Source organism: Lipophrys pholis (genome assembly GCF_963383615.2).
Source record: "Lipophrys pholis genome assembly, chromosome: 4".
NCBI classification, from domain to species: Eukaryota; Metazoa; Chordata; class Actinopteri; order Blenniiformes; family Blenniidae; genus Lipophrys; species Lipophrys pholis.
In genome coordinates, this window is record NC_137637.1 from 19325162 (window position 1) to 19351377 (window position 26216).

Below are 26216 nucleotides of genomic sequence, written 5' to 3' on the forward strand. Positions count from 1 at the left end.
AATCCAAAGCTGAAGCAGACAAAAGTACAGCTAGTGGAACTGAAGAGACTGACAGACAAGGGGGAGAAAAAAAAACCAACACATCTGTGCTTCTACTACAAAAACATGTTGAGGACAAAAGAAAAAGGAGGAACATTGTCACATTCATTACAATCTTTACAGTGAGAGTTTCCTAGGTGCGATGCAACAAGGTGATATAGACGTGGTTTAACAAAGTGAAATAGACTCAAACTCACAAACTCAATCATTTCCCAGGATCCCGAGAGCAGGAAGTGGAAGAAAGTACTGAACCTTGTCAGAATGTGATTGCTGGTGGTACATCGGACTGTGCTCTGTGCTGAGCAGCAGCTCCTAAGTCCTTCCTTCCTTCCCATCAGTCCCTCCACAAAGAAGAGTTGTTAAAACACCGACACTGCACCGCATGGATTGAACTGATACAATCAACAGCAACTCGGGGATGGCCACTGTGTTCTGTGTACTCTCCCGAGGATGCTACAGCGTACATAAACTCACACATCTCACTCCATCTGTCCAACACGTCTGCTAACAGAAGTCACCAACAATAAGGTCGTAGTGGTACTTCAAGCTGACAAATATGTCTGCATAGCATTGACCCTGAAATATACTCTGGCATCGTTTAAAATTCTGAATCATAGATAAAAGCTTGAACCAAACAGTAGGTAGGGGTTAAAAGCCATTTGCTGAAAGCAATAGTACTAAGGCCAATGTTAAAATGCTTATAAAGTTCATGAAAAAATACAGTATCATTCGGCTCCTCCTCTCCTACAAGCTACACGCAGGAGAAGTGAGGCCAGGTCCTGCTTTTAAACGTGGCCTCTTTCTCCGCCTTAAACGTTGTACCTGAAACACAAGCACAGATGAAGGTAGGAGAGCAGGGCCTCGAGGTGCTCCGTCAGAGTGGCACATGGCCCACGAGTGAGTGCATAGGCCTCTGTTCAACATTCACAAAGAAGAACCAAACCTGAAAAAACTCTCCTAGTCCGAGCCCCGAACATTGGCTACTATTTCCCTCCAATTGTGACAGTCGGGGGTCCGAGTCTTTACATTCCACTCGTCAGTTCAAAATACGTTGTACGTTTGCAAAAAGAAACTTCCCTTGTTTTTGATTTTTGGGATTTAGCAGTTGGATATAACATTCACAGGTTTGGGCGCCACAGGGTGAGAGACAACTACTGCTAATGCTAAGGCTTCGCGTCCCAATCCAATGTTCTTGCCCCTCTGAGTACACAAACCGATATTTGGGAAAGATCACTTCTCCTCCTCTTTACTTTATAATTATAATCTTTTCACTGGTGTAAAAACACAAAACCAACATCCCCTCTGTGAGAGCAGAGCGGAGGCTGTGTTAAAATGGTAGAGTAATAAAAAGAAACACTCTTACAAAACATTAGAATTTGCCATGAAAAATAAAACACTGAGAAAATCCATGCAATACGACTCGTGTGTCCACAAATTATTGCTTCCTTTTCACAACCTGGGTTTTTATGTGCATGCAGGTGTGCGTCTTTCAGTGGGCAGCAGCCTTTGGGTCCGGAAGAGTATTACTGGCTTTCTTCCTCCTTTTCGTCAGCAGTGGGTTGGTCGAGTCCTCAATGGTCTTGATTTTGATTTGCTCATAATCAACCCTCATTGTGGCCAAGGCACTGGTCATTTCCTCCTGGGGAATGCAGAAATGACAAAAATAAGTGAGTCCAAAAGCGCTCAGTCATAAGGGACAAGACGAGGCCTGCAAGCATGACGAATCTGATTAACGCACGCACGCACGCACACACACACGGTTGACTGACCTTGACCTCCTCCCATACATCCTTTTCCTCCTTAAGGACCCGGCTGGTGTGGAGTGGAGTCTGAGGAACCTCCATCGACTGCTTGAGGAAAGCACAGAAGAAAAGTAGTTTTACTTTTGGATGTCTTACTTTGCTCCAGAAACTAAGGACTGAGGTGGGATGAGCAAACGGAAGTAAAGCCTGTTGAATCTGGAGCTTACATTGATCCAAGGATGATTCATGAAGTCTGTGATGGTCATCCTCTGAGTGGGCTCAGTCTTTAGGAGAGTCCTGATCAGCCGCTTTGCTGAAAAAAGGTGTCATTTATTTATATTGCTGAAACATGAAAGCAGAACTACTTTTCAAAAATAGAAAGAAGATAGTTATAAAGAAAACTAACAACCATAGCAAGCTAGTGGTTCTTGTATACATTTGTTATATTAGAATTAATGGGTCTGTCTCTATGAACAGGGATATAACCTTACATCCAGGATGGCGAGCATTAAATGTTCAAAATCAGATGAAAAGAATAATGGCAAGAGTTTGGTTTGTGGTGCACTGCAGTCTGTTGGAGGCCACCACAAGTCTGTCTTTAGCGGGTAGATTTCTTTGAAAGATTGCCCTCCGCTTGTGTTGAGAAATACTTGCCGGAGGCACAGACAGTAAAAGTTTCATGATTTTCAAATAGTCAGTGTAACTAATCCATTCTTTTTTTTCTTTTCTAAATCTATACATGCTCTTATCTGATAAGTTTCTATAGTCTGAAAATAAGACACCACTTTCAGTTGTGGTGGATGACAGCAGCAGGTAACAGGTGAAACAGCATAAGTTTCTATTTCTTGAGTAGAAAGAAAGAAAAGGCCAGTTTAACAGTTCAGATGCTTTATAACAAGTCAGCATTTCATAATATCTTTAGAGAAGATGAACCCAATGAAAAATTCCCAAATCAAGTGGTTAGTTGTATGTGTGTGTGTGTGTGTGTGTGTGTGTGTGTGTGTGTGTGTCTGTGGGGGGGGTGTTAAGATGTACAGTTTTACCTTCCTCTGATACGTCAGACCATTCAGGGTTGGGAAACTCGTACTGGCCCATCCTGATTCTCTTCTTCATTCCAGGGGAGATGGCTAGGCCATGGTTTGAATAAAACGGTGGGTATCCACACAACCTGTTGAGTGTTTCAAATGGCAACATGAGCTGCAGCAGTGCAGAAAGAATCCGCAGTTGGAGAGGTGAGAAAAAGGCCGACTTACAAGATATACATGATGACACCCAGCGACCACATGTCGCATGACTTGTCATATTTCTCGGGGCCCAGGACCTCCGGAGCTGTAAATAGTGAAATAGAAACCAAAGAAAAGGAAGCATGTTTGTGGAAAAGCAACACGTAGACGGAATGTGACGGCGTGCACAGACGAAGACTCTTACCGACATAGTAAGGCGTGTAGCAGGGAGTAGCCAAAGAGTTGTGTGAGGTGGTCTCTTTGGCAAAGCCAAAGTCTGTAAGTTTAAGCAGAGCATTGGGCCTCTTTGTGGAATACAGTAAATTCTCCGGCTGCACGGAGAACCCAGGAGTCACATGAAAGGAGAACAATGGGGTTAGCGTGTGTCGTTCGTGGAGATCTTTTTCATCCGTTAAAAGCAAAAGAAATCAAGAAAATTAAAGTGAATGATAAAACACAAGTCATTAAACAAACCTTGACGTCTCTGTGGGCAATATTGACTGCGTGTAAATACTGGATGGCCTCGCCAATGCTCTTCATGATGTCAGAGGCCTCTGAAAATAGACAAATGGCTCTTTTAATGAACATGTCCTTTTCACAAGGAAACTAGACGGTGGAATGATCTCAGAATATGTGTACAGTGTTGAATCCAAGACTTATTCACATAATAACAAACTACATGTGGTGCATTTTCCATATGAACATTTTACCTCTCTCCGTGAAGGCCTGATCTCCTCTGTCCTGGATTCGACTAAACAGCTCCCCACCATCCATGCTGGACAAGACAAAAATAGACTAGTAGGGCTGGTAAAATGACCACATCAACTTTCAGCATTCATTTGTTTGGTTCGATGATTTTTTTAAAAAAGCTCAACATCTCGACCCATCTCCTCTTACAGTCCACTTCCTGTTGCTAATGCTCCACATTCAAGCAAGTGATGGAAGCAAAGGAAAAGGACTGAAATGGTATTTAACCGCCAGGGAAATAATTTTGTGTGTGTGTGTGTGTGTGTGTGTGTGTGTGTGTGTGTGTGTGTGTGTGTGTGTGTGTGTGTGTGTGTGTGTGTGTGTGTGTGTGTGTGTGTGTGTGTGTGTGTGTGTGCTTATCCATTAGTCTAGTCTTTTTATATATATATATATATATATATATATCTTTGTGAATGTAATCTTGTTTTATTAATGCGTTTTTTGTTTTGTTGCAGATGCGGTACTTTTGCTCTAAATGCTGTTTTGCAGAAATGCAGCATTTTTGTTAATAATATCTGGCACCTGCAGCAGGCTCGTCATTTGTCTGTTCATGATTTATCAAAAAACTACTGCTGCACACTCAGGTGTTTGAGGATGATATCAACCACATTTCTCCTGTGACGTTGTGATGCAAAATGTTGCGTAACACCAGGAGCTGAACATTTGACCCCAGATTTGAAACAGCCCGATTTCCAGACCTGATTTCAAACATTAATTGACATAACAAGATGTATAGAATTTAAACAGAATGTAGCTCGAGTATATCATATACATAAACTGTGCTACCTCCTACAATGTAACATTTGCTCTGATGTGGTTAAAAGCATTACATAACCTGGAAGTGTGTTTGACACTATGAACACCCTCTTCCTCTGGATTTCTGATAATGCAGTGACAATTAGAAGATTTAAATGAGCAAGTAACTTTCATGTAGTTGTATCGTAATATGTTTTGCATTGGAAGTGTAGTTTTCCCATGATGAAATAATGCTTTTTTTTTTTTTTATTCCATCAACAGAAATCAGTGACGGTGTAACATACGGGTGGTTTGACGTTTCCACTATGTGTTTTGGAAAACAAAGATGAAATCAGGAGTAAGAACGCAACTCATTTATACAAATTCACGAAAACGGCAAAGGGAAAGAAACCCAGCTTGAACAAATGTTTTTATTGATTGATCTAGTGTACTGCATTTAGTATTGCAATGTGGCTCATCGTTATATTATCCATGAATAGAAGAAAGGAGAAAGAACCGTTAGCAGTGCAAGCAAATGACTTCAAATGCAGAGCCCGTAAGCCGAGGGCGAGAAACTTACAACTCACTTGGTGAGTTTCATTTAATCTTTTAGCTCAGTATGACTGCGCGAGTTTCAGATCTGATCATCGGTGCCAAATTAGTACGCATCTACCGAATGCGCACGACCGCACAGGCCGAGTCTACAAGCATGCCCGTGATAACGGCAGAAGAGGACACGCATGCTCTGGAGTTGTGGGACAGCCCGGCTGCACTACAGCACACTTCAAACTTCTCAAAATCACTCACTTATATTCACGCTTTGCATACTGAGAACCAGACCGAGACTCCATCCACTGTATTCTGACGCAGCATTAAAGGGAATGTGAGAAAGAAAAAGTAGCAGGTAAATCTTTCTCACATTGTCTTCTAATGCGGTAAAAGATGAAAAGCAGAACAAGTCGAACCCCTCCTTCACGCGCTGCGATTCTGAACATGTCGAGAGAACGGTGTGAATTCTCAGCAGAGTAAGCATTTCGATGACTGGAGGGTGCTCATCTCACACCATCGCAGCAGCCAGCTGTTACACCCTGACACATTTTGACTTTACATTCTCTCGCATCTCATTTAAACTGCAGAAACGCAGTGAGCAAGGGAGGTGGCAGAGCACAGACACCTCACCAGTGAATAACAGAGCAAACACAGAAACTCACATTCTTACCCACTTGCATCTTTTTTTCACCCTGATTTATATAGACGGATGAACCGCAAATGTTTAGGAGAAACTCCCCAACGTACGGAGAATAAGTTTGGACCCCACTATTTGAAGTATTGCTGGGAAACAATCTTTAAATAAAATCTTCCCAAAGAACTTTTAATGTTCTGCACACTGTTCAAAAGCATTTGTGCGCTTGTTGTGCTCATCCCTGTATGTGTGGGTGGATTTGTTGACCTCAACCGGCCCAATGGAGGCCTTACGTGGAAGGTATCATGAGCCCCCCTTGTCCTGCAAGATGGTTTCCTGCTTCACATAACAAAACGTAAGTAGTTATCTGATAAAGGAACTACTGCATTAATGTCACTCGTCTCTATTTGAACTGCCATCATTTATTACCAAGTTCAACTGAGGCAGACGCTCAAACAGAAAAGCTGACTTATGTTGGTCTGTTTGAATTGATCATACATTGTTAACATGGGATATAAACAGAGTGCAGTGAGGAGCTTTTTTATTGAGTCCTTACTTACAGATAAGACAAAAACTATGGACAAACTTTTACATGCCTATTTTTATCATTGCAACTTTGAGTGGTGCTCCCGTTTCCTTTGGTTGGGACTTTTTCTGCCTTTATTGCTCCAGACACTGTTTTTGTTGACTATGCCTTCAGCTGTCGAGTCCCGCCTTATCAGATGCTGACCGTAACTGACAGTAGAAAAAGCAGATGAAGACATCCCTTCACACCTCGCAGGCTCTGCGAGCAACTTTGTAAAATCACATAATTACATCACATATACTAATAAAAATGAGGCACTATTGAGTCCTGGCTTTAATGTCTGGAAATGTTCTTCACTTTGCTCTTAAAGCTGCTTACTTTAGGTTGTGGTTCAAGTGCTCGACAGCAGCTTTACAGCCTCTAAATGCTCTTATTGGTGGAGACATGGCAAGACGTCCATCCCAGGCCTCCTTGTGGCCAATAATTATTGTTGGTGCTGCTTAACATGTTATCAAGACAATAACTTGGCCACCGGTAATTTTAAGAGACACTTTTTATTTTTCATCCCAGATTTTAACAAAAGAAACAAAATGTGTAAGAAATATAAAAATATAGGAAGAAAACCTACTAATTTCATGAGATGCACCACAATATGAAAATGTGTCATTAGGGGGATTGTGTAATAAATCATGAATTTTGTTTGTGACAACAGTTGACAATACTTTCTTTTTTTTTCTCTTAAACTAAAATGAACATCACTAACTGCATTTTTGTCATTGCAATGCCTCACTATTAAAATCGATGCTGACAATAAAATGATGAACACCAAAATGTCAGAACCAAATTTCCATCATTATGATAACAAGTGACTCGGCATAGTGACATGGTGAACTTTTCCACAAACACAAGTCTGGTGACCTATTTTCAGTGAATTGTTCAAAAGCAGGTAGAGGAGAGAGTGCGAGAGAGAGAGAGAGAGAGAGAGAGAGAGAGAGAGAGTGCGAGAGAGAGAGAGAGAGAGAGAGAGAGAGAGAGAGAGAGAGAGAGAGAGAGAGAGAGAGAGAGAGAGAGAGAGAGAGAGAGACAGAGAGTGCGAGAGAGAGAGAGAGAGAGAGAGAGAGAGAGAGACAGAGAGAGCGAGAGAGAGAGAGCAAAATGCTTTAGAGTCATCAGAAACAATTTTTCAAATAAGCGCCTCGTGTGAAGCTCATTTTTTCTCAAGGAAGTTACTCATCCACATCAGCATGTGAGTGTGTAGGAAGCCGGGTCCATTACCTCAATGCTACAAAGGTAACCACAGCGGCATCGCGCACGTGACAGGTCGACAGAGGCTCGGTGGTTTGAAATGCTGTGCGGTGGAAACGCTAAGGTGAGAAACGTATACCATGCTCATTTCAAAGAAATGGGTCATTTTCTTTTAAGATCATAGAGATTTACAATAATTAAGCTGGGTGAAATGCAATCAAAGCAAAAAGCAGGGAGCTCCGTCACCACAACCTGATTTTACAGTCATCAAAACTCCCTTACCTGCCTTCCTATTCTAGAAAATGTGGAAATTAATGGATTTAGGCACATTTCATCATGGAATGTATATTTTCTCAAGTGAAGTGACTAAAACATCTTTATTCATTCATAAAGTAAATGCTTTTAGACAGTGAGTAATACTTTTACCACGCACAATTTCATAACAGCTTTTTGTTGACCAAAGATCTCAGAAATCAACAGTGTTGCCACGGTATTTCAACGTCACATCAGTCAATCCACAAAGTTAATTGCTTTAGGTATATTGTCAGCTCAACAATGGTTGCACAGATGAAGATTATCGGAGGGCTTTTTCATCAAAATGAATAGAAAAAAGTTGAATCATTCCCCAGAATGTTTGAGAGCACTCCCAAACAAGTAGCTAAAGTAACAACAGAACTTCTGAGGGTGGCTGATGAAATCCGGCTTAGTCAGTCATGTTCACTCCCTCCTATTCGAAAATACTGTTCCCAGAATATTAAAGTTCAGTAACAAGCTGCTGTCAACACGTGAACAGCTTTTTTAAGAAAAATTGTATTCAAGTGTTTAAAACATTTGCAGAGTTTATCCTTTAGGTCTGGACAGGAGCCAGTTTAGGAATGATGATGCAGTAATCCACCAATAAAAAGGAGTTTAGGTAGAAGGTTTTCACAAACGCTAAAGCCTACAGCTGGCACAGGAAGCAGGATAGAGGGGCATCATCTCTTCTTCTCTAGTGTGCCCTCAAACAGTATGCTAATAGTGTTATTCAACCTAGGTATAATGGGTCAAGGTTTGTTAATGAGACCTTCTGTCAACACATAGGTAGACATGTTAAGTGTTTGAATGAGTGATTGACGACTTACCACTCCATCACAATCAGCAGACACTTCCTGCTCTGATAAAGATTCTCATAGACATCAATGATGCGCACAATGTTGGCACAAGGAGAAGCCCTCCAGTGAAGCTCCACTTCTCTGCGGGCTTTGGAGCAGTCCTGCAGCATCTGGACAGATGGACAGAGATGGGGAGGATGATAATGAATAACATTAAATGAATGTATGAATAATAGCACTTAATAACCAATAGGACAGAATCAGAGCCAAGGTCAGCGTCCCTCTTTCAGCGGAGCGATCAGTTCAGTCCTTAACTAGTGTTTGTAATTGCTCGCCTCAAAGACAAACACAGAGTAGAGCAGTGCTGCCCTCACCTGGCCGATACTTGCAAAAACATTTTCTACTTTCGCCCAGTGCAGTTTGATGTGAACGTGGCGCCCTCTGTGCATGACACCCTGTTACTGCACAGTTGAACTTTAAACGTTCAAGGTCTGTGAAATGTTTCTGCTTAATTTGAAATCAACCTATAAGAGCTTAGTGTGGTTACATTGTGTTTCACTTTCATTTAAAAAATAAAATTATATTATTTGCAAAAATTTAAAAATTAGGATAAATAAGTTAATATGTCTTCATTTCAGAAGTAATTTAATCAAAATGTGATTATCCTCCTGAGAACTAAAATTCACACAAATTGTTATGGGGAATGTGTCAATAAGTTACAAAGTGTGTATTCAACGCTAGGCTTCCCCATTTAGGAAGCAGAGGAACTTACTATGGAGCGGGTCAGGTATTATGTGACATTGCAAGTTGTAAATAACACAGCAAAGGCCATGGAGATTGTCACAGGAAACTGAGTGACTCCCTCACAGGAGTGAAAACAGTTGCTTGGTCAATTATTAGTCTGTTGAAACTCCAGCCCATCTCAAAGTAAAAGTGAAGAATAGGTGAGGAGAATGCAAGGAATTATTTTGGATTTTAAAACAATGGCGGCCATAAAAACTTGTAAAGTGCCAAAAAGACTTAGTTACAAATACAATTCATACTTAAAGAATTGACATTTGACAAGACCACATTATTACATTCCAACTGTGTCTATTTTATGAATTGCACAGTTGATAATGCTATACAAACATTTGCGTTTGACTACAGATTTAATTACATGACACATATTGCAATCTCCACAGCAAAACCTTAAAACATCTTTGTTTCGTCAATGGAAAGAATTCAGCCGAGCAGCTCTGACAATGAGCTGCCATCTGCCCGTTTCGTGGCGAATTACATTCCAACGCTGCCCACGGTCACAACACAACAGTGGGCTTCATTCCAGTGGACAATGAGTTTTAAGACTACTGTCTGATCTCTGATGTGGCACAGAGGCCTGTCGGTAAATCCACACGCTTACAAGAACCCACGTTACTTAGAATCACGGGAAATCAAACGTGTGTGTTTACATACGGGGTATTGTGGTTCAAGGACTGTGAGTGGGGGGTTGGGTGTAACCGTATAGCATCATATTATGTAACACTGTCCTCTTGTTACAGTGATATAAGTTGAATTTTAACATTGATTAAATTAAATAGTTCAGCGGGGTCAACTGCCGACCTTAGGTAGGACAACAATAATATTCATTAGGGAGTTCAAATCTACGGGACTGTGTTAAAATGCTGCAAAGAATGCCATTCTAAAAATGAGTGGTAGTCAGGAAATATTAAATGCATCTTCTATTCATTAAAATTATTGAATCAGAAGTATTTGGTACATTTATGTAAACCAGATTCAACTTTATAATATGCATAAAACAAAATATTATGGTATTTATTATAGCATTGAGATACCAATAACAGCAGTATTTATTATATTCATTTTAATCCACACAGAGTTCTCACCAGGATTCTCTGACAGCGTAAGAGTAAGACCACTGTAAGTGAGGCCGGGTGTTTTGGAGCGCCCAGGTACCCGGACTGGGTGCAGGGGCAGTGCCCTGGTGGGTGGCCCAGGGGGTCTCTAAGTCTTTAGGCTATTACGAAGGCTTATCTGACAACTTGGAGTACTATAATCAGTGGCAGACATTTACCCTACTGCATGGAGGTGATGTCAATGACCTTGACATCACTCCACACTCTTATGCCTCCTTGTCTTGGAGGGTGATGAGCAATGCAGATACTGCATAGCATTCCTTTAATACAAACAGTAAATCAATCTTAACCTATCTCATATAAACTATCAAGTCAGTTGAGTAAAATCAAAAAATTGCTTGCTAATCATTGCCCATTATTTTTGACTATGGTAGTGGAACATATAAGATCAGACTCACTGTAACTACATTAGTGCATGTTAGTCTGTATCCTTTACATTAGGCCCTCGGTCCATAATAAAAACAAGTTATTTCATGTGGTTCATTGGTGTGAACACGGTTCATGGATCATGAAATACAGGATACCTAAGCAAATAAAGGCACAGACGAAGGCCCCTGAATGCTCCCAAATAACAAGAAGAAAGTTTGATTCTGACAAATGTTTCCAGAAACTGTTTCCATAATAAAAGAGAAAGTTTGTGTCTGAGCCGTAATGTTGGTCCAGCTTTAACGATTTCAATGCAGGTTTTAACGGCAGGAGCTGACAGCCCAAAATGTGTTCAGGGACAGAACGCAACTTTGATGCGTGCTACATGCTAACAGAAGTTAACATACCGGCCCGTTACGCCGAAGTGCACTGTAGAGAACACTGAATACTGTGTGTTGAAGCAGGTGACTGTCACGCCATAGAAAACCTATTATAAAATAGATAACCTATTAAACAAGATCAATTTCACAACCTACTCTCGCTGCTAACTGTATTAATGAGTTCAATAACAATGGTAATGGACAACACACTGATATATACAAAATGTAGAGGATCGGGAAGTCTAACCAAAACATGGATTAACATTTCATCCCTGTGACTCATGTGAAAGTAGAAGAATTGTACTTTATCAATCCCCTTGGGAAATTTCTTTACCGAATAACCCACCGGTAGGCAGCTATCTGTAGGCAAATAGCAGCATGCTCGAGGGAGCTGGTGGGGGCCGATGGTCTTGCTGAGGGACCCCGGTGCATGGTTGGTTTTTTTTGCACTGTAGGGGAAACCGGAGTACCCGGAGGAAACCCACGGACACGCAGGGAGAACATGGAAACTCCTCACAGAAAGGCCCTGGGCTGTATTTGAACCCACAACCTTCTCGCTGAGGAGAGAGCGCTAACCACTGCACCACCGTGCAGCCAAAATAGCTTAGTAAAGCACAGATGAATAGAACAGAAATACATTACTTATGCCATTCGGGTATTCTTCACAACATTGCTCCACGTAACAGTATAAGTTTCATAGAATGTTAATTAATGTATTAATATGTACAAGACTTAATGGTGACTAAAATATGCATTAAGGAATGGCAATGACAGGAAAACTCAAAATACTAGTTACATGGAGGAGTTATGAAGTCTGATGTCCACAGGGAGAAAGTGTGTTGTTCTGAAGTGAACTTTGGTGGGATGAGTTTGTTGCTAAAAATGGAGAATTCAAATAATTTTCCATCTAAAATAACAGATGGACAATCCAGTCAGCATCCCTCAACACGGGTACATTTACAATTGTGTGTGTGTGTGTGTGTGTGTGTGTGTGTGTGTGTGTGTGTGTGTGTGTGTGTGTGTGTGTGTGTGTGTGTGTGTGTTACAGATTTCTGTATGCTCTTACAAGAGTTCAAGAAGAAACAAATAAGAGGATAAAAACATGATTTAACTGACTAAAATAAAGTCTGCAGTGAGTTACTTTACGACAATCTGGTTCTTGTTTGTTGCCTTCTGTCTCTCTCCTATCCTTTTCTCTTTTTTTTTTAATCACCAAACCAGAACTGGAAAAGCAGAAAACCACCGCGGAATCTTATAAGAGGTTTCTTAATGTTAAAAGGGAGTTTTCCACTCCACCGTCACCTGCTTGCTCTTGGGTGGTTTTTTTTGTTTTTTGTTTAGTTTTTCTTTGCCTTGAAATGACTATATTGTTATTGATGCTATATAAATGAATTGAATAAAGACAATTGTGGAAACAGTTATTTAATAGCATTAGTTTCTGTGTTTTGTCTGGACTGCCTGTGCTTTCATCACTGTGAGTGTGAGGGCTCACAGATCAATAAAAAGTGACTGTCTTTGTTACCAGGAAGAGTTGGTATGGTGTAGTTGTGTACGACTGCTTTATCTCAACCCTATACACACAGCTCAGTTCAACCACCCTTTGGGACAGAGCAAACAAGGGCAGGTCTCTAGTCCTGCGTCATAGCAGAGAGAAATGACCATGTGAACCCGAGGCAGGAGATGCTGAGGGAACAGGCAACATCCGAGGCAATCTAATCCTCTTAATATTTCAACCCCTTAATAACTGTCAAATGTAAACATTTGTAACTTGAAATGTCCATTGAAAAGATTTTGAAATTGAGAAATGAACTACGGTATACACAATTGATTACTTTAATAATGGGAATACAGTATCACTTTCACTATTGCAAGGTAATTCTATGGAAGATGGTTACATTGTAAATAATATAGGGTATGAATCTTGTAAATAGAGTTAAAGTTATTGTAAACCGTATGTTACTAATGTATATTCAGTTTTACGCAAGCTTGTGTGGACGAACCAGTAGGTTGAAACCTCCCATTCACACTATATTGCACTAAGACAGTCAAAGAGGAACTGGATGGATGTGTGCTTGCATGTGCTGGAAAATACAAACTAAAAATATCAAACTTCCTTCCACAAATGAGTTTACACTGCCCTTTTAACACATGTATATATTCACACGAGAAATCACCCTTGTCACCTCTCGGCTGGTGCTTGCGAGGCTGCACAGCCCCCATCTGCTGCTGGCCCTTTGAGGCCGAACACTGAAGCTTGTGGGGAAGGAGGGTCGTGAGGGAGGCAGATGGGCTCACAATACACTTCCTTTGGCCAAAACAAAAGCTCCTGAGCCCATCGTAGGACAGCAGGAGGTGGGAAGGGGTTAAGCTGATGAAGCACCCATCCTCCACCTGCCAACCACAAGCTAAGTGAAATCCACGGGTTGAATATGGCGAAAACAAATAAATACATATCACAATGAGGGCAGTGGGTCAGTGAACTGCTGTCAGTGGAGGGCACAAAGAGTAAAGGTGTGACAGGTTATGCTTGGCTCAGTTCCTGTTAGGTTGAGATGTTTTTCAAACGACTCTGTATGTGCCTTTAAATGACTCACTGAGCAGTAAGCGAAGCAGCAAACATGTTTGTGTCAATCAGACATGATCTGATTAATAGCGTCAGCTAAGCCTCACCAATCCATTACTCTCTGTGATGTGTGTGTACATACATGACTTTAGATGCCAAGAGTTCCACATTTTTTGTTGTGTTATTTGGACATATGCACAATACTTAATGTGGTCACAAAAGAAAAACACGTCGGCGTGGAAAACAGACTCACCAACACAATGCAAATATTTTAAATCACCTTAGACGATGCTAAGAACTCGCAATTCCAACTTGAGATATTGTTTAACTAAAGATGTGCAAATTAATAATAGATTATAATGTGCCCATGGTAGAAGGAAATAAATAATTGGTGAGTTGTGAAGTTAGTCATAACTGTAAACACTCTTTGTTTTCCTGTGCAGTTAAAGTGAACATCTGTGTTCACAGCTGTGCAGGACTAACACACAGTTCCAAAACAACCCAGTTAATATGAACTGTAGCAACAGCTGAACAGAAAAAGTGCTTGAAAAACAAAAGTAGAAGCAAAAGTCATTCTAAATGACTGATTTATTCATTCTAAAATTAACCAATTACAATGCAGAATTGCTCGAGCGATGAGAGCAGTTACGGTGACGACTGAAGAAAGTTCACAGGTCTGAAATGCATTCATAACAAGAGGTGGCTAGTGAAAGGAGATGTGAGAGGAAACTATGATTGTTACGCACAAGCAGGTGTCCCACTTCCGGGTGAAGCCTAGATAAACTTCATGGGAGTGTCTTAAGAGATAGTATCATAGCAGTCAGTTCAAGACACGTGGGACTGAAGAAGTGACACACAGAGCAAAGGCATTTGGCCCTATCTGTAATATTCTGTGAATGTTTCCCTCTTTGAACCGGTCCCTCTACCTCCACCCTCTGTGAATCCCCTTCTGCCACTGATGCAATAGATACTTGTGGCTTCACTGTATAAACACCATCAGTTATTAAATGCTTTGAGATGACAGGAGGCCAAACAAAGTGAGCCACTCAGTGACAGACTCTTCAGTTGACTCAAATATGAAGACTATGATTATTATAATGATAAATTATTATTTCATGCACTTACTGAAGTTAACATGACTTCTTTTCATTCAACTCTTTGAAGAAAAGCTCTAAATTACTCTCTCCTAACGCTTCACTTCTTTTCTAAATTCTAGGTAAATTAAAAGAAGATATTTTCAACAAAAAGCCAATCCATTTCGAAATGAATACGAAAGCAAGAGAGCACAACACATGTTCATGAATGAAGAAAAGACACGGGAAGCATTCACTTCCCCTTTGCACAATTCAACACCAGTCAACCACGTCGCTTCCTTATTTGAAACTGGTCACAAGACCCAAGTTGAAAAAAAACAACAATTGCACACATCGAGAGGGCCCGCGAATCAGTTTCTGTTGTAGCTGTTGTTCTTCAGAGCTCATTCTGTAGGTGCTCAGAAATATTCATGAATGAGGACTATTTTTGAATGGCAAACATTGCATCCTTTTGGAAATTACTCTGTATCAAATGTTACAGTCAGAAAGACCCTAAACTAGCACGCTATCACAACCACAATACCACATCCTTCCACATGCACTTCCCTCATGACGGAGAGGTTCAGCAGAGAACTACAAGGTCCACGCTTGTAGATGGGTGGCCATTCCACTCACTCAATATACGGTACGATTCAAGCAAGTTGAACATATTGTGTCAAAGGAGCTTACAGCACTGGGATAAATATTTAAAAGGAGATTGGGCTTGAACTAATCTGTGTTCGAAACAAATGCCAAGTAAATATTTACACAGTGTTAGTGTGAATGCACTAAGAGTGTTTTTTTCTAAAGTGGTCTGTCACACTTGGAAAACAAAACAGACTTAAATAGAAATACAGATGCAGTGTCAGAGCTGCTCTGTTGACCACTGGCACTGCAGCAAATGGGAGGTGCTAACTTTAGATTGTGATAAAGTCTCAACTTCACATATAAGTAAATGATCTACTTCAAACAAAAATGACTGACACTGTCCAGGTGGAATCAGTAGATTCTCCTAAACCAGACAACTGCCATGCAAATTCACACACTGAAAATAAGTTTTACCAAATCAATATATAATGATTATGAAAAATAATCTGGCTTTAATACTGTTTCCACACCCTGTCTTTCAAGTTACTTTTTACATGAAATTACATGTTTACATGATGGCCGAATGATAGTTTTAACTGGATTAAAAAAGTGTTTGGGCGGTAGGAGTAAATAAGTTTTTACTTCTTCCTCCTCTTTTTCATTCATGCAAATGTATATTAAGTAGATTTTGTTTTGATCACCTACAACTTTCTTTTTTCCGTTTGTATGTTAGAAATAAAGATTCATTCATTAAAAAAAAAAAACATAATTTCACCACTTTTACACTGAAACCATTTTAATAAGAGTTTCAAAAAGGGTCAGTCTGTTACGGACATCATTATGATGTTGATGTGAAGTCCACACATCAGTGACGCTGTCACCGAGGCAACAGGAAAGAAAGGTAAATAAAGGTGAAGACACGATCCACACAAATCAGGAGAAGCTCCTTCAGTTCAGCACTAGTTTGACTGAATTTAACCCACGGCAGCCCTAATGTCATACCATCAAGTTTTGAAGATATCAACTTTTGCTATGTCTGTTGTTCATATAGATGCTAATCAGAATTGAACTCTTACGTGTGTGTGTGTGTGTGTGTGTGTGTGTGTGTGTGTGTGTGTGTGTGTGTGTGTGTGTGTGTGTGTGTGTGTGTGTGTGTGTGTGTGTGTGTGTGTGTGTGTGTGTGTGTGTGTGTGTGTGTGTGTGTGTGTGTGTGTGTGTGTGTGTCTGTCCCCTGTCTGGAAGATAGGCTGGAGTGTTTCATTGTGCCAAGACAGATGTGCTCCTGGCAAAGGAAAGGGCTGACAGTTCCTGTTGCAGACTTTATTGGTTTATTATTGATTTATTGGCGACGCCCCCGGACCAGAGTGGAAAGAAAGAGCCATAACTGTCACAAGAACAACAACAACAACAATGAAGCAGACTATATCACATCCCCCAATTAAAAAAAACAAAACTACAAGTTGGTTGTCCCTGCCAATTAAACACAATCTCATTAACCCTGCATCCAGCAATAGTGGTTACAAGTAGTGGGTTGATGGGGGGGGTGTCAAAGCAGTATTTGAAACAATTATTTGAGTATCATTACATTTGAAGCAGAGACAACCAGCGACTAAACAGGCCGAGTGCATTGCTGAGGTAAAAACAACGAACTACCGAGCACAAACCGCTTCGAGGCTGAAAGAACGTGAAATTACACTTGTACCATCAAGTGGCCACTGGAACAGTAGTATTGGAATGACTGGTCCAAAATGAAACAAACATCTTCCTTTTAATGGTTCATGTTTGTTCTGGTGTTTTTGTGGGAGTCTAAGGCTACATTCACACTGCAGGTCTTCATGTTCAATTTCGATTTTGTTTGCTGGGATCCGATTTTTTTACGTGATCATTCACATTACATTTAATCCGCGACCTCTATCAGACTCCTGTGTGAACGGGATCGGACCCAACGCTTTCGGGCCCCAGAGCGCATGTGCTGAAGACGCCGTTTACGGAAGTAAATATGGATGGCACACCAGTCAGCAACAGGGTTGCCAGATGTGACTCACTGTTTCCAGCCAAAACAACGTAAAGCCCACACATCTCAATAAAAATCTGCCCAAATCTCAGCCTGTGTAGAAATCATGTTAAAACAGTGAACCTATCCTACATGCATTAAAGAACACACCATAAGCACACAAATACTCGAAATAAACAAAGTTAAAAGGTAAGAGAATTTGGCCCCCCAATTGGGAGGTACCCACCATATCTGGCAACACTGGTCAGCGCGTCTCGAACCATTATCAAGAGTTGTGAAACACAAGCCGACAAAATTTCGACAACATGACGAGGGAAAGAAGGAGAATGAGAAAAAAAAGCACAGATTTTAACATTGTGGTGGAGCCGCTTCCTCTGGGGCTTATCCATAACGAGGCATTCGCATGTAGAAACCTATTGGAATTTGTACCACATATGATCAAGGCCTGGGTCTGGTGTGTAAAAAAAAAATCTGAATTGCAGCACTCACACAGCTACAAAACAGGTGGAATATTGGTCACTTTTGAGCAAAATATAAATAAATATCAGAATTCGGTTGCATTTCCCTGGAGTGTGAGCGTGCCCTAACTCTCTGTTTTCTGTGGACTTTTCCCTCGAGCTGCAGCTTCCCTGTGCCTTTGCTCACCTGGCTGCAGGATTTTGCTTTTTTGGACTGTTGGATTCTGATTTTGGTAAAAAATACATGAGTTTTCTTCATTCTACGGCAGTGTCAGGCATCCCCTGAATTCTCCCAACATAACACGTAACATTCCTTCCGCTTTACCTCCCGTTTCTCATCGCATGACTGTAAACAGGTTACGTTTTTATTCTTTATCGCTGCTGACAGTGTGAAGTCAGAAACATTTTCATTGTTTGAATAATGATTATCACTGCAAATACAGAGGGGGTGTACACAAATATGTAACTCACTGCTAGTTGTGACAACAACAAAAGCAACATATACAAAATCTGCATCCATGAAAGGAACATTTGCACAGCAAAATCTACATCCAGACAAAAATCAGAGAGCCTGGGGGTTTGAAATAGACTTGTCTTTGAGTATGACTCCATGATTTGGATGAAATGTATTTTGGTTGCCATGTCTGCATAGGCCGACTATAACATATTACTATTAAGATCTTTAGGTGTGTTTATACCAAATAAAACTATCACATCCGTTAGCCTGCCACCGTTCACTTTCCATATGGGGGTCTGTTGTCTGTTGCATTTAGTTTTTGGCAGTAAATTAATTGTGAAGCTTTAGGTAATTCCAGTGTATTGACAGTCTCATTCTCATATGTACATAACATGTGAGCACCTGGAGCTTATTGGTAAATGATGCATCACACCTTAATTGAAGAAAAACAGCATAGGTTAAAAGCTGCTATATTTAGGCTTGATACCGGCCTCCAACAACACAAACTTAATATGCACATGAACAATTGGAGGGATGAGAAAAAATGTTTTATTCAGACTACTGCTTAGACATCTAAATCACCTTCAAATTCAAGATTGCGTCACTCTATTCAGTGCACAAAGAAAGAAGTTGGTTTGCCGTTTATGTTACCATGTAACAACAAACTTACACAAATACAGTACAACCCTTTGTGCTGTTTTAAACTGTGCTATTTTCGACCTGCGTGTGGACTCTACCTGATTGCTCCCAAACTCTTGGTGTCTTGTGAACACGTAAATGTAGTCAGTTCAGTGTAAGACGATACTTTCACACCATTTAAGAGTGTCCCTGTGCCATACCAATGAACCAAGGACCCCAAGTCTGGTCTCGGACAAAAGCCACAATGTCAAAGTTATTGATTTTGTGAGGTGGGTTACATAAGACATAATACGTGACAAGGTTGTAAAGTATTCATTTAAGGACTAACTTCATGGACGCAGCCCATCTCCAACAAGCATATACATACACACACCACAAATTATTCAGCTGCACCGTGAGCATAAAACTCGGTTCAAGAAAAAAACTTTTACAAGGTGACATCGCCTCCAGCTATGTTGGCAGATTGCTGGTCCTGTAGTCGAATGTAAACTTAATGAATACGAAGGGGATGAGGCAGATTCGGCTGACGTTAGTCGTGGAAACGGGCATTAGTTCAATCAGCAGAGACATCTGTGTATTTGGCTACTACATGTCTGCTTTAAAGAGCAGCTAGTTTTAAGAGTCATAGGCACAGGAGGTGGGGAGGGGGTTAGACTATGATGCAAGCCTACAGTCCTTTGCAGTGACATCACCTTGCAGACCTTAAAACAAGCCCGTGTGTGTATTTATATGCACCATATGCAGATCTCTCACATTTACCGACTACCTTCTGGTCTAATGTCCAATCAAGAACCCACAGAGCAGCTCTCAAGACACGAGGGGTGTTTTAATGCATGTCCCTGTGTATAAGTATTTCAAATAAATGGTTATAAACAAAAGCCAGACAAAACTTTATAGAAGGCATTTTTGCTTCCATCCTAAAAATCATTCTGTTTGGTTCTGAGAAAAAAGCTGGAGCTTCTTTTTCTCGAGGCTTTTTAAGTGCAGAATAACTTAATAATGAAGATATTACATTTTGCATAATTAGTTAAAGACCTTATTCATATATGAAACTGTCATTTTTGGAAACAACTCGCATCGAATCGGACTTGTATCGGATCTTCCGCATAATTTGTGACCACAGAAATGTTTTCAGTTATCTCTCATGAATGGTTAACAAGATTAAATAAAGGCTGTCTCTGCAACATTTATTTTGTAAGTATGAGCACTCAATATTTCTTTCCAATAAATGAGTTCCAGTTTTAGAACCGACTTCAATAACTAAGATCATCTGATATGTGGTAAATTCTTATATTCGCACAGGACTATATTCAGTGTAGTTTCTGGTTCTCACAGATTGTGACAGATCTGTAGAGTATTTCCATAGAATTCAGGAGCAAAACAAGATAATTACATATACACCCAATACCTCTTTGGATCTCCACTCTATATTAGGGCTGGGAGTTAAACGAGACAGTTAGAATTAATTGATCACTTAATAACAAAAGCAAATTTAATCACGCTTTCCTCTAACACTCCAACATTTATCAGCGCACTTGAGAAAGTTCCTTTCAGTATCTAGATGCGAAGTTGTACTTAAATAAAACGGTGGGATGGGAGCATGGACAAGAGCACGCCTGTATGCAAAGAACATAGACTTTGCATATCACCGGAGCAATTGAAGTCTTTATCGCCTCAATGTCAAACGTCGCTGTGAGCAGATGTCAGATCTAAAGTTAACGTTATTCCTCGTGTTGTACTTGAACAACACGCACACAAAAGGATTTGGTTGTGTAAAAACATATGCAAGGCAAATTTTTTACTCATTCATCAACCAAAATATGTTTAAACTGAAAAATACTTTTTTAATCCGATCTTTCCACTGCTCTATACATATTTTTTCCTCTTTCTCAACGTTGAAACGCAAGTATTTATCTTTAAATGTAACACTGGTGGAGAGATGTGCTTCCACTTGGCTTTAGAGATGGGAAACAGACACACAGCCACAGAATTCTTGAAGGGGGTATTGGAAGGTCACGGGTTGATGACATCCACCACAGAATATCATTTTTGCGCCAAGCGCAACTAAAGGTGGTGTAGTTTTTTGCCAAAAGGAGTGACAGCAGCTAATAAAACATGTCTCGCATGGACGGTGAAATTCTGGCAACCTGAAGTTTCCAGGAGTCCTGACTGACTTCAATCACAACATTTACGACTTTGAAGCAACCTCCATGAACTCCACAAGCTGCAAGGAACTGTGTGGCACTTCCTTATGTTAACTTGACTGCATCGCATCGTTTCTGAAAGCCATTCGGAAGATAACTCACACAAAGTGACTGGAACGAGCCTAGAAGTGTCACCTTACTCCCGGTCAAGTGTTTTTGGTTCACATGTAATTCTCTGGGAACAGTGGAATCAGATAAAAGGTCTTCTGCTGCTGTTCTGCATTTTGAGGTGCTCTCCCATTCATTCGAGATGCTGTCGCCCTCTCCGTCACTCACATGATGTTTTCTGGTCGTAAAACTAAATCAGCAGGTGACAAATCTATGATCAGACTTTCGTCAGGAAAAAAAAAATTTAAAATCTGTATGAAACATAATGATACACACTGTATCTTTCAGAATCTCCGGAATGACACGACAGTTGAATGAGCAGAGTCGGGCATGTTAATACAAGCCACACAGTATACAGACATTGGTAAGTCACAGAAAATGTGTTTGGCTGTCTGTCATTTTAACTGATTAAATTACATTTCCTACCAAATGAAGTCGGTCTGGAGCCACAAATCATTTCTAACCTTTAAAACGAAGATGACACACCTCATAAAGACGTATATATAGTTTCGCTATATATACACAAAACCTGTATATTATGTTGCGTTTTTTCAAATTTCAAAACTCAACTTCCTCTCCATCGCACTTTAAAAACAAAACAACCACGACTGAGACAAAGTGCTGGAGATAAAAAGTGCGAGGAAAAAAAGGTGGAAGAGATTTTGAGGAAGGTTTGAATGCTAGTTTTACTTTTTTGGCAGCCTGACGTAGCTCGCTCACATTCTCCCAGTAGATTACATTCCAGACAGCTTTATTGTAGTCGGGTCACATGTTCTTGTACTGAAGGGAATAAGCATCAAGGAGTGGGATGGGACCTGTGCTCTCCTGCAGCTTTACTGGTACATCACTGCTTTCATAACAGCTGTTTTTGACTTTTTAGCCATTTCTAGGAATTGTTGCGACTTGGAGGATTTATAGTGTTTTTAGATTAACGCTCTGGAATTTTAGAAACAAATGAGTCTGTCCATGTTGAACTAAACATTTTTTTAATTTGGATTTAATCACGGGCAGTTTCTCATAAAATGCAGTTGGACATTCTCAGACCGTGAAGTTAACTTATTTCTTCTATTTCAATGCCACACTTGAACTGCAAGATAAATGTCATTTTGAACGATAGTCTGTGAGTGACAAAAATAAGAACAACATAACCGGAGACCTCCTGGGTGGAGGGCAACCTTTGACTGGCAAGTGAACGTGTGGTTTACCGACGTAAAAAAATGAGGGAAGAGGCACGTGTGTGTATCTTTCAATGTTGAATACACACAGAGAGACGCACAGCTTAAGGAGTATTTTGGGTTGACGCACCACACAGGTTTTTCCCAGACTGTGATTCACTTGGGAATGATCATGTGCAACAGGGTGTTTAAACAAACTTCACTTTACAATCCTGTCCGCAATGATAAAGAGAGTCTGAATTTGCCTTCAGCGGTCTATGACTCCCGTGGATCATGTGTCAGTCACCTGTGAGCGAATAACTGTTGTGACGCTCCGGTTTCGTCAATCATTGACCAACACCAACAGTGATTTGTTGCGGTGGTTCCTGATACAGTACTATCACTTCACAATCTCCAGTCAGCGCTTGCTAACTCACAGATTTAGAGGACATGGCGCAAACAGTAAAACCTGAGCACAAACAAATAAAATCCAAAAACTTATTTCATACGTGAGATAAATGAGGTTCTCTTAAAAAGGTAGGTTGTTTAAATCACTCAAAGGAGGTAAACAACAAGTTTTATTTTAAGATGAGTAATGATAAAAAAATAACGATGGGTAAACGATAGAATTAAAAATGGAAACTTAAGTGCTTTGGTTATAAAACATTATAAAGTTATAGTTCACACATTGAGTCGTGTTGGATTATATCATAAGGGGTGTTTTGGATATTCCTCCTCTCTATTGTAGGTTAAAGGGATGACCAATAGAAACACTTCAATATAAAACATTGCTGCAAACTTCAATGACAAACTGTCAGCCTATAGTTAAAGTTTAACCTGTCTGATAATCTCAGAGAACACTAAGCATTATTACCTTAGTGAAAGGCAGAACTTCCGACAGAGCCAAGGGATGGCATCAGACTGAACCCATGAAAAACTAAGAATTTCTATTCAGGAACTATTCACACACTGAAAATATTCTGCATGTGATAGTCATTTTTAGTAATTGTACAGATTTTTTGGTAAAAATATCAAAGTTGAAAGCTTTTATTTTTTAATCTTAACTTTTTACTTCTAGTAGTTGGTGACAGGATAGTCCGCTGATTGACACTACCTTGTCTTCTACTCCTTCTTGCTACACATGAGAGTTAAATACTCATGTGGTAATAACTCAAATGTCTGGGCAGATTTTAGTGAAATATCAAACTAAAGTACTGCAGTTTTAGGCCCAGCCGTTATTTGGACAGTAAATTTTCAAAAAAGACGTCCGAAGAAGTGGACGTAATGAGTTGACAGCCTCTCCTGCAGCATGTTGCTGCTGTGAAGTTTCACTTCAGTCAAACATAAGGCCCGTGGGCCAAAACCGGCTGCTCATGGCTCCAATCCGGACACAAAAACCACTAACCAAGGTGGTTATATAGGATTCATAGGAGGGTTGTTTTTTTTTTTTTTTGCACCAGAATGTTTCATTAAAGTTGACTTTATGTTGAGATTGTAGTCATTTTTCAGTACTTATTGTTTAATCTTGCAAAAATTATAGACAGTTTCATCACATAAACTGTGTGCTACAACAAAGCAAAACTTTCAAGTGTTAATTAAAAGGTTATTATAGCAATTTCTTTACAGGTCGAGCCCACTCAAGATGAAACTGGAAGATGAAATTTTTTTTTACACACACACACACACCACACACACACACACACACACACACACACACACACACACACACACACACTATATATATAGCATATATCTTTATATTTTTTAAATTATGTGCTTTTAAATAAGTATGTTTCTTCCATTACATATTTGGTGTTTGGTTCGTTCAATATCAACTGGTTGTACAATTCATCACACATGACAATGTAGTATTTAGTAGTCTACATTGCATTAGGTCTATTTTTTCAAAATGTTCCCATGGCAGGCCCCCCAGGCACCCGTCTATTTGGCTCCATTTATTTATTTAAATGTATATTTACATGATTGTATCGTAATAACCGGTGTGGTATAACCTACTTTCAGCGCATACTTGTCTCCGGTCTTCTTCTGGAAGATTTCGAGCACTTTTCCATTGATGCCCAGCCCCAGCACCTGGTTGGTCACCTTGTAGTCGTCAGTGATGGCGTTCTTCTTGATCTGTAAGGAAGGTCTGGCGTGGAAGGGGAGGAACTGGCCGGTGGGGTTCTGCTGCCCGGCCGGGTTCTGCTGGCCCGCCGTGTTGGGAAACAGTGGTTGGTTCTGTGCGTTCGACAGCATACTGAGAGGTGAACAACGGCTACTTTCCAACAACGCCGCTCAGTCGCTTCTGCTGCGCTGGAGTCTTCCTGAGTTTGGCTGGCTTCGTTACTAAAGTGTTCAGAGTGGAGCCGCGGCCTGGCCCGAGGAGGAACCGGCGGTGCGGGAGTCGCTACAGGTTAACAAAGTCACTCGGAGAGCCGACGAAATGCTAAATTAGCTCGTTGTTGGCATGCTAGCGCGAGCCGATGTGTGATCCCCGGCTAACCACTGAGCTAACACTTAGCTTCTCCATCTCCGGCGGGTCCGTCGTCCACCGGCTCTTCGAACAACAAGGAACTTTTCTAAAACATGGCACAGGTCGGCTCCGGGGCCCGGCGGACAACCTGGAGCCTGGTGAGCGGGGGGGAAAGGGTGAGAAAACCCGGTGGACGAAAGACAGACACTACCAACACGCCAGACACACACACACACACACTTCACTTCACTTTCAACTGCCCGTGACGTCATGGCCGGGGCTTTTTCAGGGCTTAAAGGAGAAGCGCCCTACCGGAGCGGGGCAGCTTTATGTAACACAGTGAGCGTGAGGGTGAGGGCAACGTTAACACATGAAAGATACCTGCTTTTTAAACTTTAAACGACCTGGGGTCTTTTCTGCTGAAGGTTATCTGTAATTCACGACAACGAGGTGCCTGGCAAAGGAGAGCCTCTTGTAATGTTTTGATAATAACAGTCAGAGTGGGACAGGAATAGACTCATTAATCTCTGTCAGAAGTTTCTCACTGTGCCACCCGGCATGTTTGTCATCAGCCGTGAAAAGAAAAACAGTGGTCTCAGCTCAAAGACATATGTGCCTGAAAACATCCAAAAAACATTAAACTGAGTAATGATACTGTAGAGCAAGGGTGTCAAACATAGGGCCCGTGGACCAAAACCTGCTCGCAAGAGGCTCCAATCCGGTCCGCCAAACCACCAACAAATGGAAAAAAATATTCTTTAAAAGTAGTGGGCACAACACTGAGACGCGAGCTGAGACATCGGGGATGCTGCCGTGAAAGTTAGCATTAAAGATATTACCTAGAATGGCAGTTTCTAAAGAAAGTGGGTGTGAGTGTTGAAAGCCATCTAGATTATATTACAGGTCATCACAGCGGATTGTGGTCGAATGTAGCAAAATAGCGACAAACCAAAATTGTCAAATAATCTTCAGAAACATTTGTCATAGATACTCTACTCCCTCTTGTTAGAAGTAAACAATAGGACAGTAGTACATATTTTCGTCTCAGCACAACTTACCTGAAACGGGACAATTTATCAAATGTTTCTGTCTGAAAATGAGATTGTTGCATGAGGAGAGGTTTGCTGGCTGAATCCGGATGTATCTGGCCCTCCAACCGGTCCCTCGAGAAACCAATGCTTGACAAAGGATCCGAGGTACGTACTGATGCGTCAAACGGCAGTCGAGGAATACAAACGCTATTTTGGCTGCATCTGGAGCAGATGTGGTTTAATGCAATTTCGTGACAATCA

The 26216-nt window shown here is 40.8% G+C and overlaps 1 protein-coding gene across 2 annotated transcripts; it reads right to left on the minus strand.

Moving 5' to 3' along the window:
- Positions 1-25194, minus strand: mapkapk2a (MAPK activated protein kinase 2a). Of its 2 annotated transcripts, none has more exons than XM_080461354.1 (10): positions 24468-25194; positions 8562-8701; positions 3715-3779; positions 3479-3558; positions 3210-3336; positions 3035-3110; positions 2825-2949; positions 2009-2094; positions 1809-1889; positions 1-1678 (listed from the first exon to the last, which is right to left on the minus strand). In XM_080461354.1, the coding sequence occupies exons 1-10, from the start codon at positions 24705-24707 to the stop codon at positions 1529-1531; spliced, it is 1170 nt and encodes a 389-aa protein (XP_080317480.1). In that variant the 5' UTR covers positions 24708-25194; the 3' UTR covers positions 1-1528. The 2 variants fall into 2 exon arrangements, with proteins under 2 accessions (XP_080317480.1, XP_080317481.1); XM_080461355.1 differs by having other exon boundaries at positions 1809-1886; positions 24468-25191.
- Between the last annotated feature and the right edge of the window lie 1022 nt (positions 25195-26216).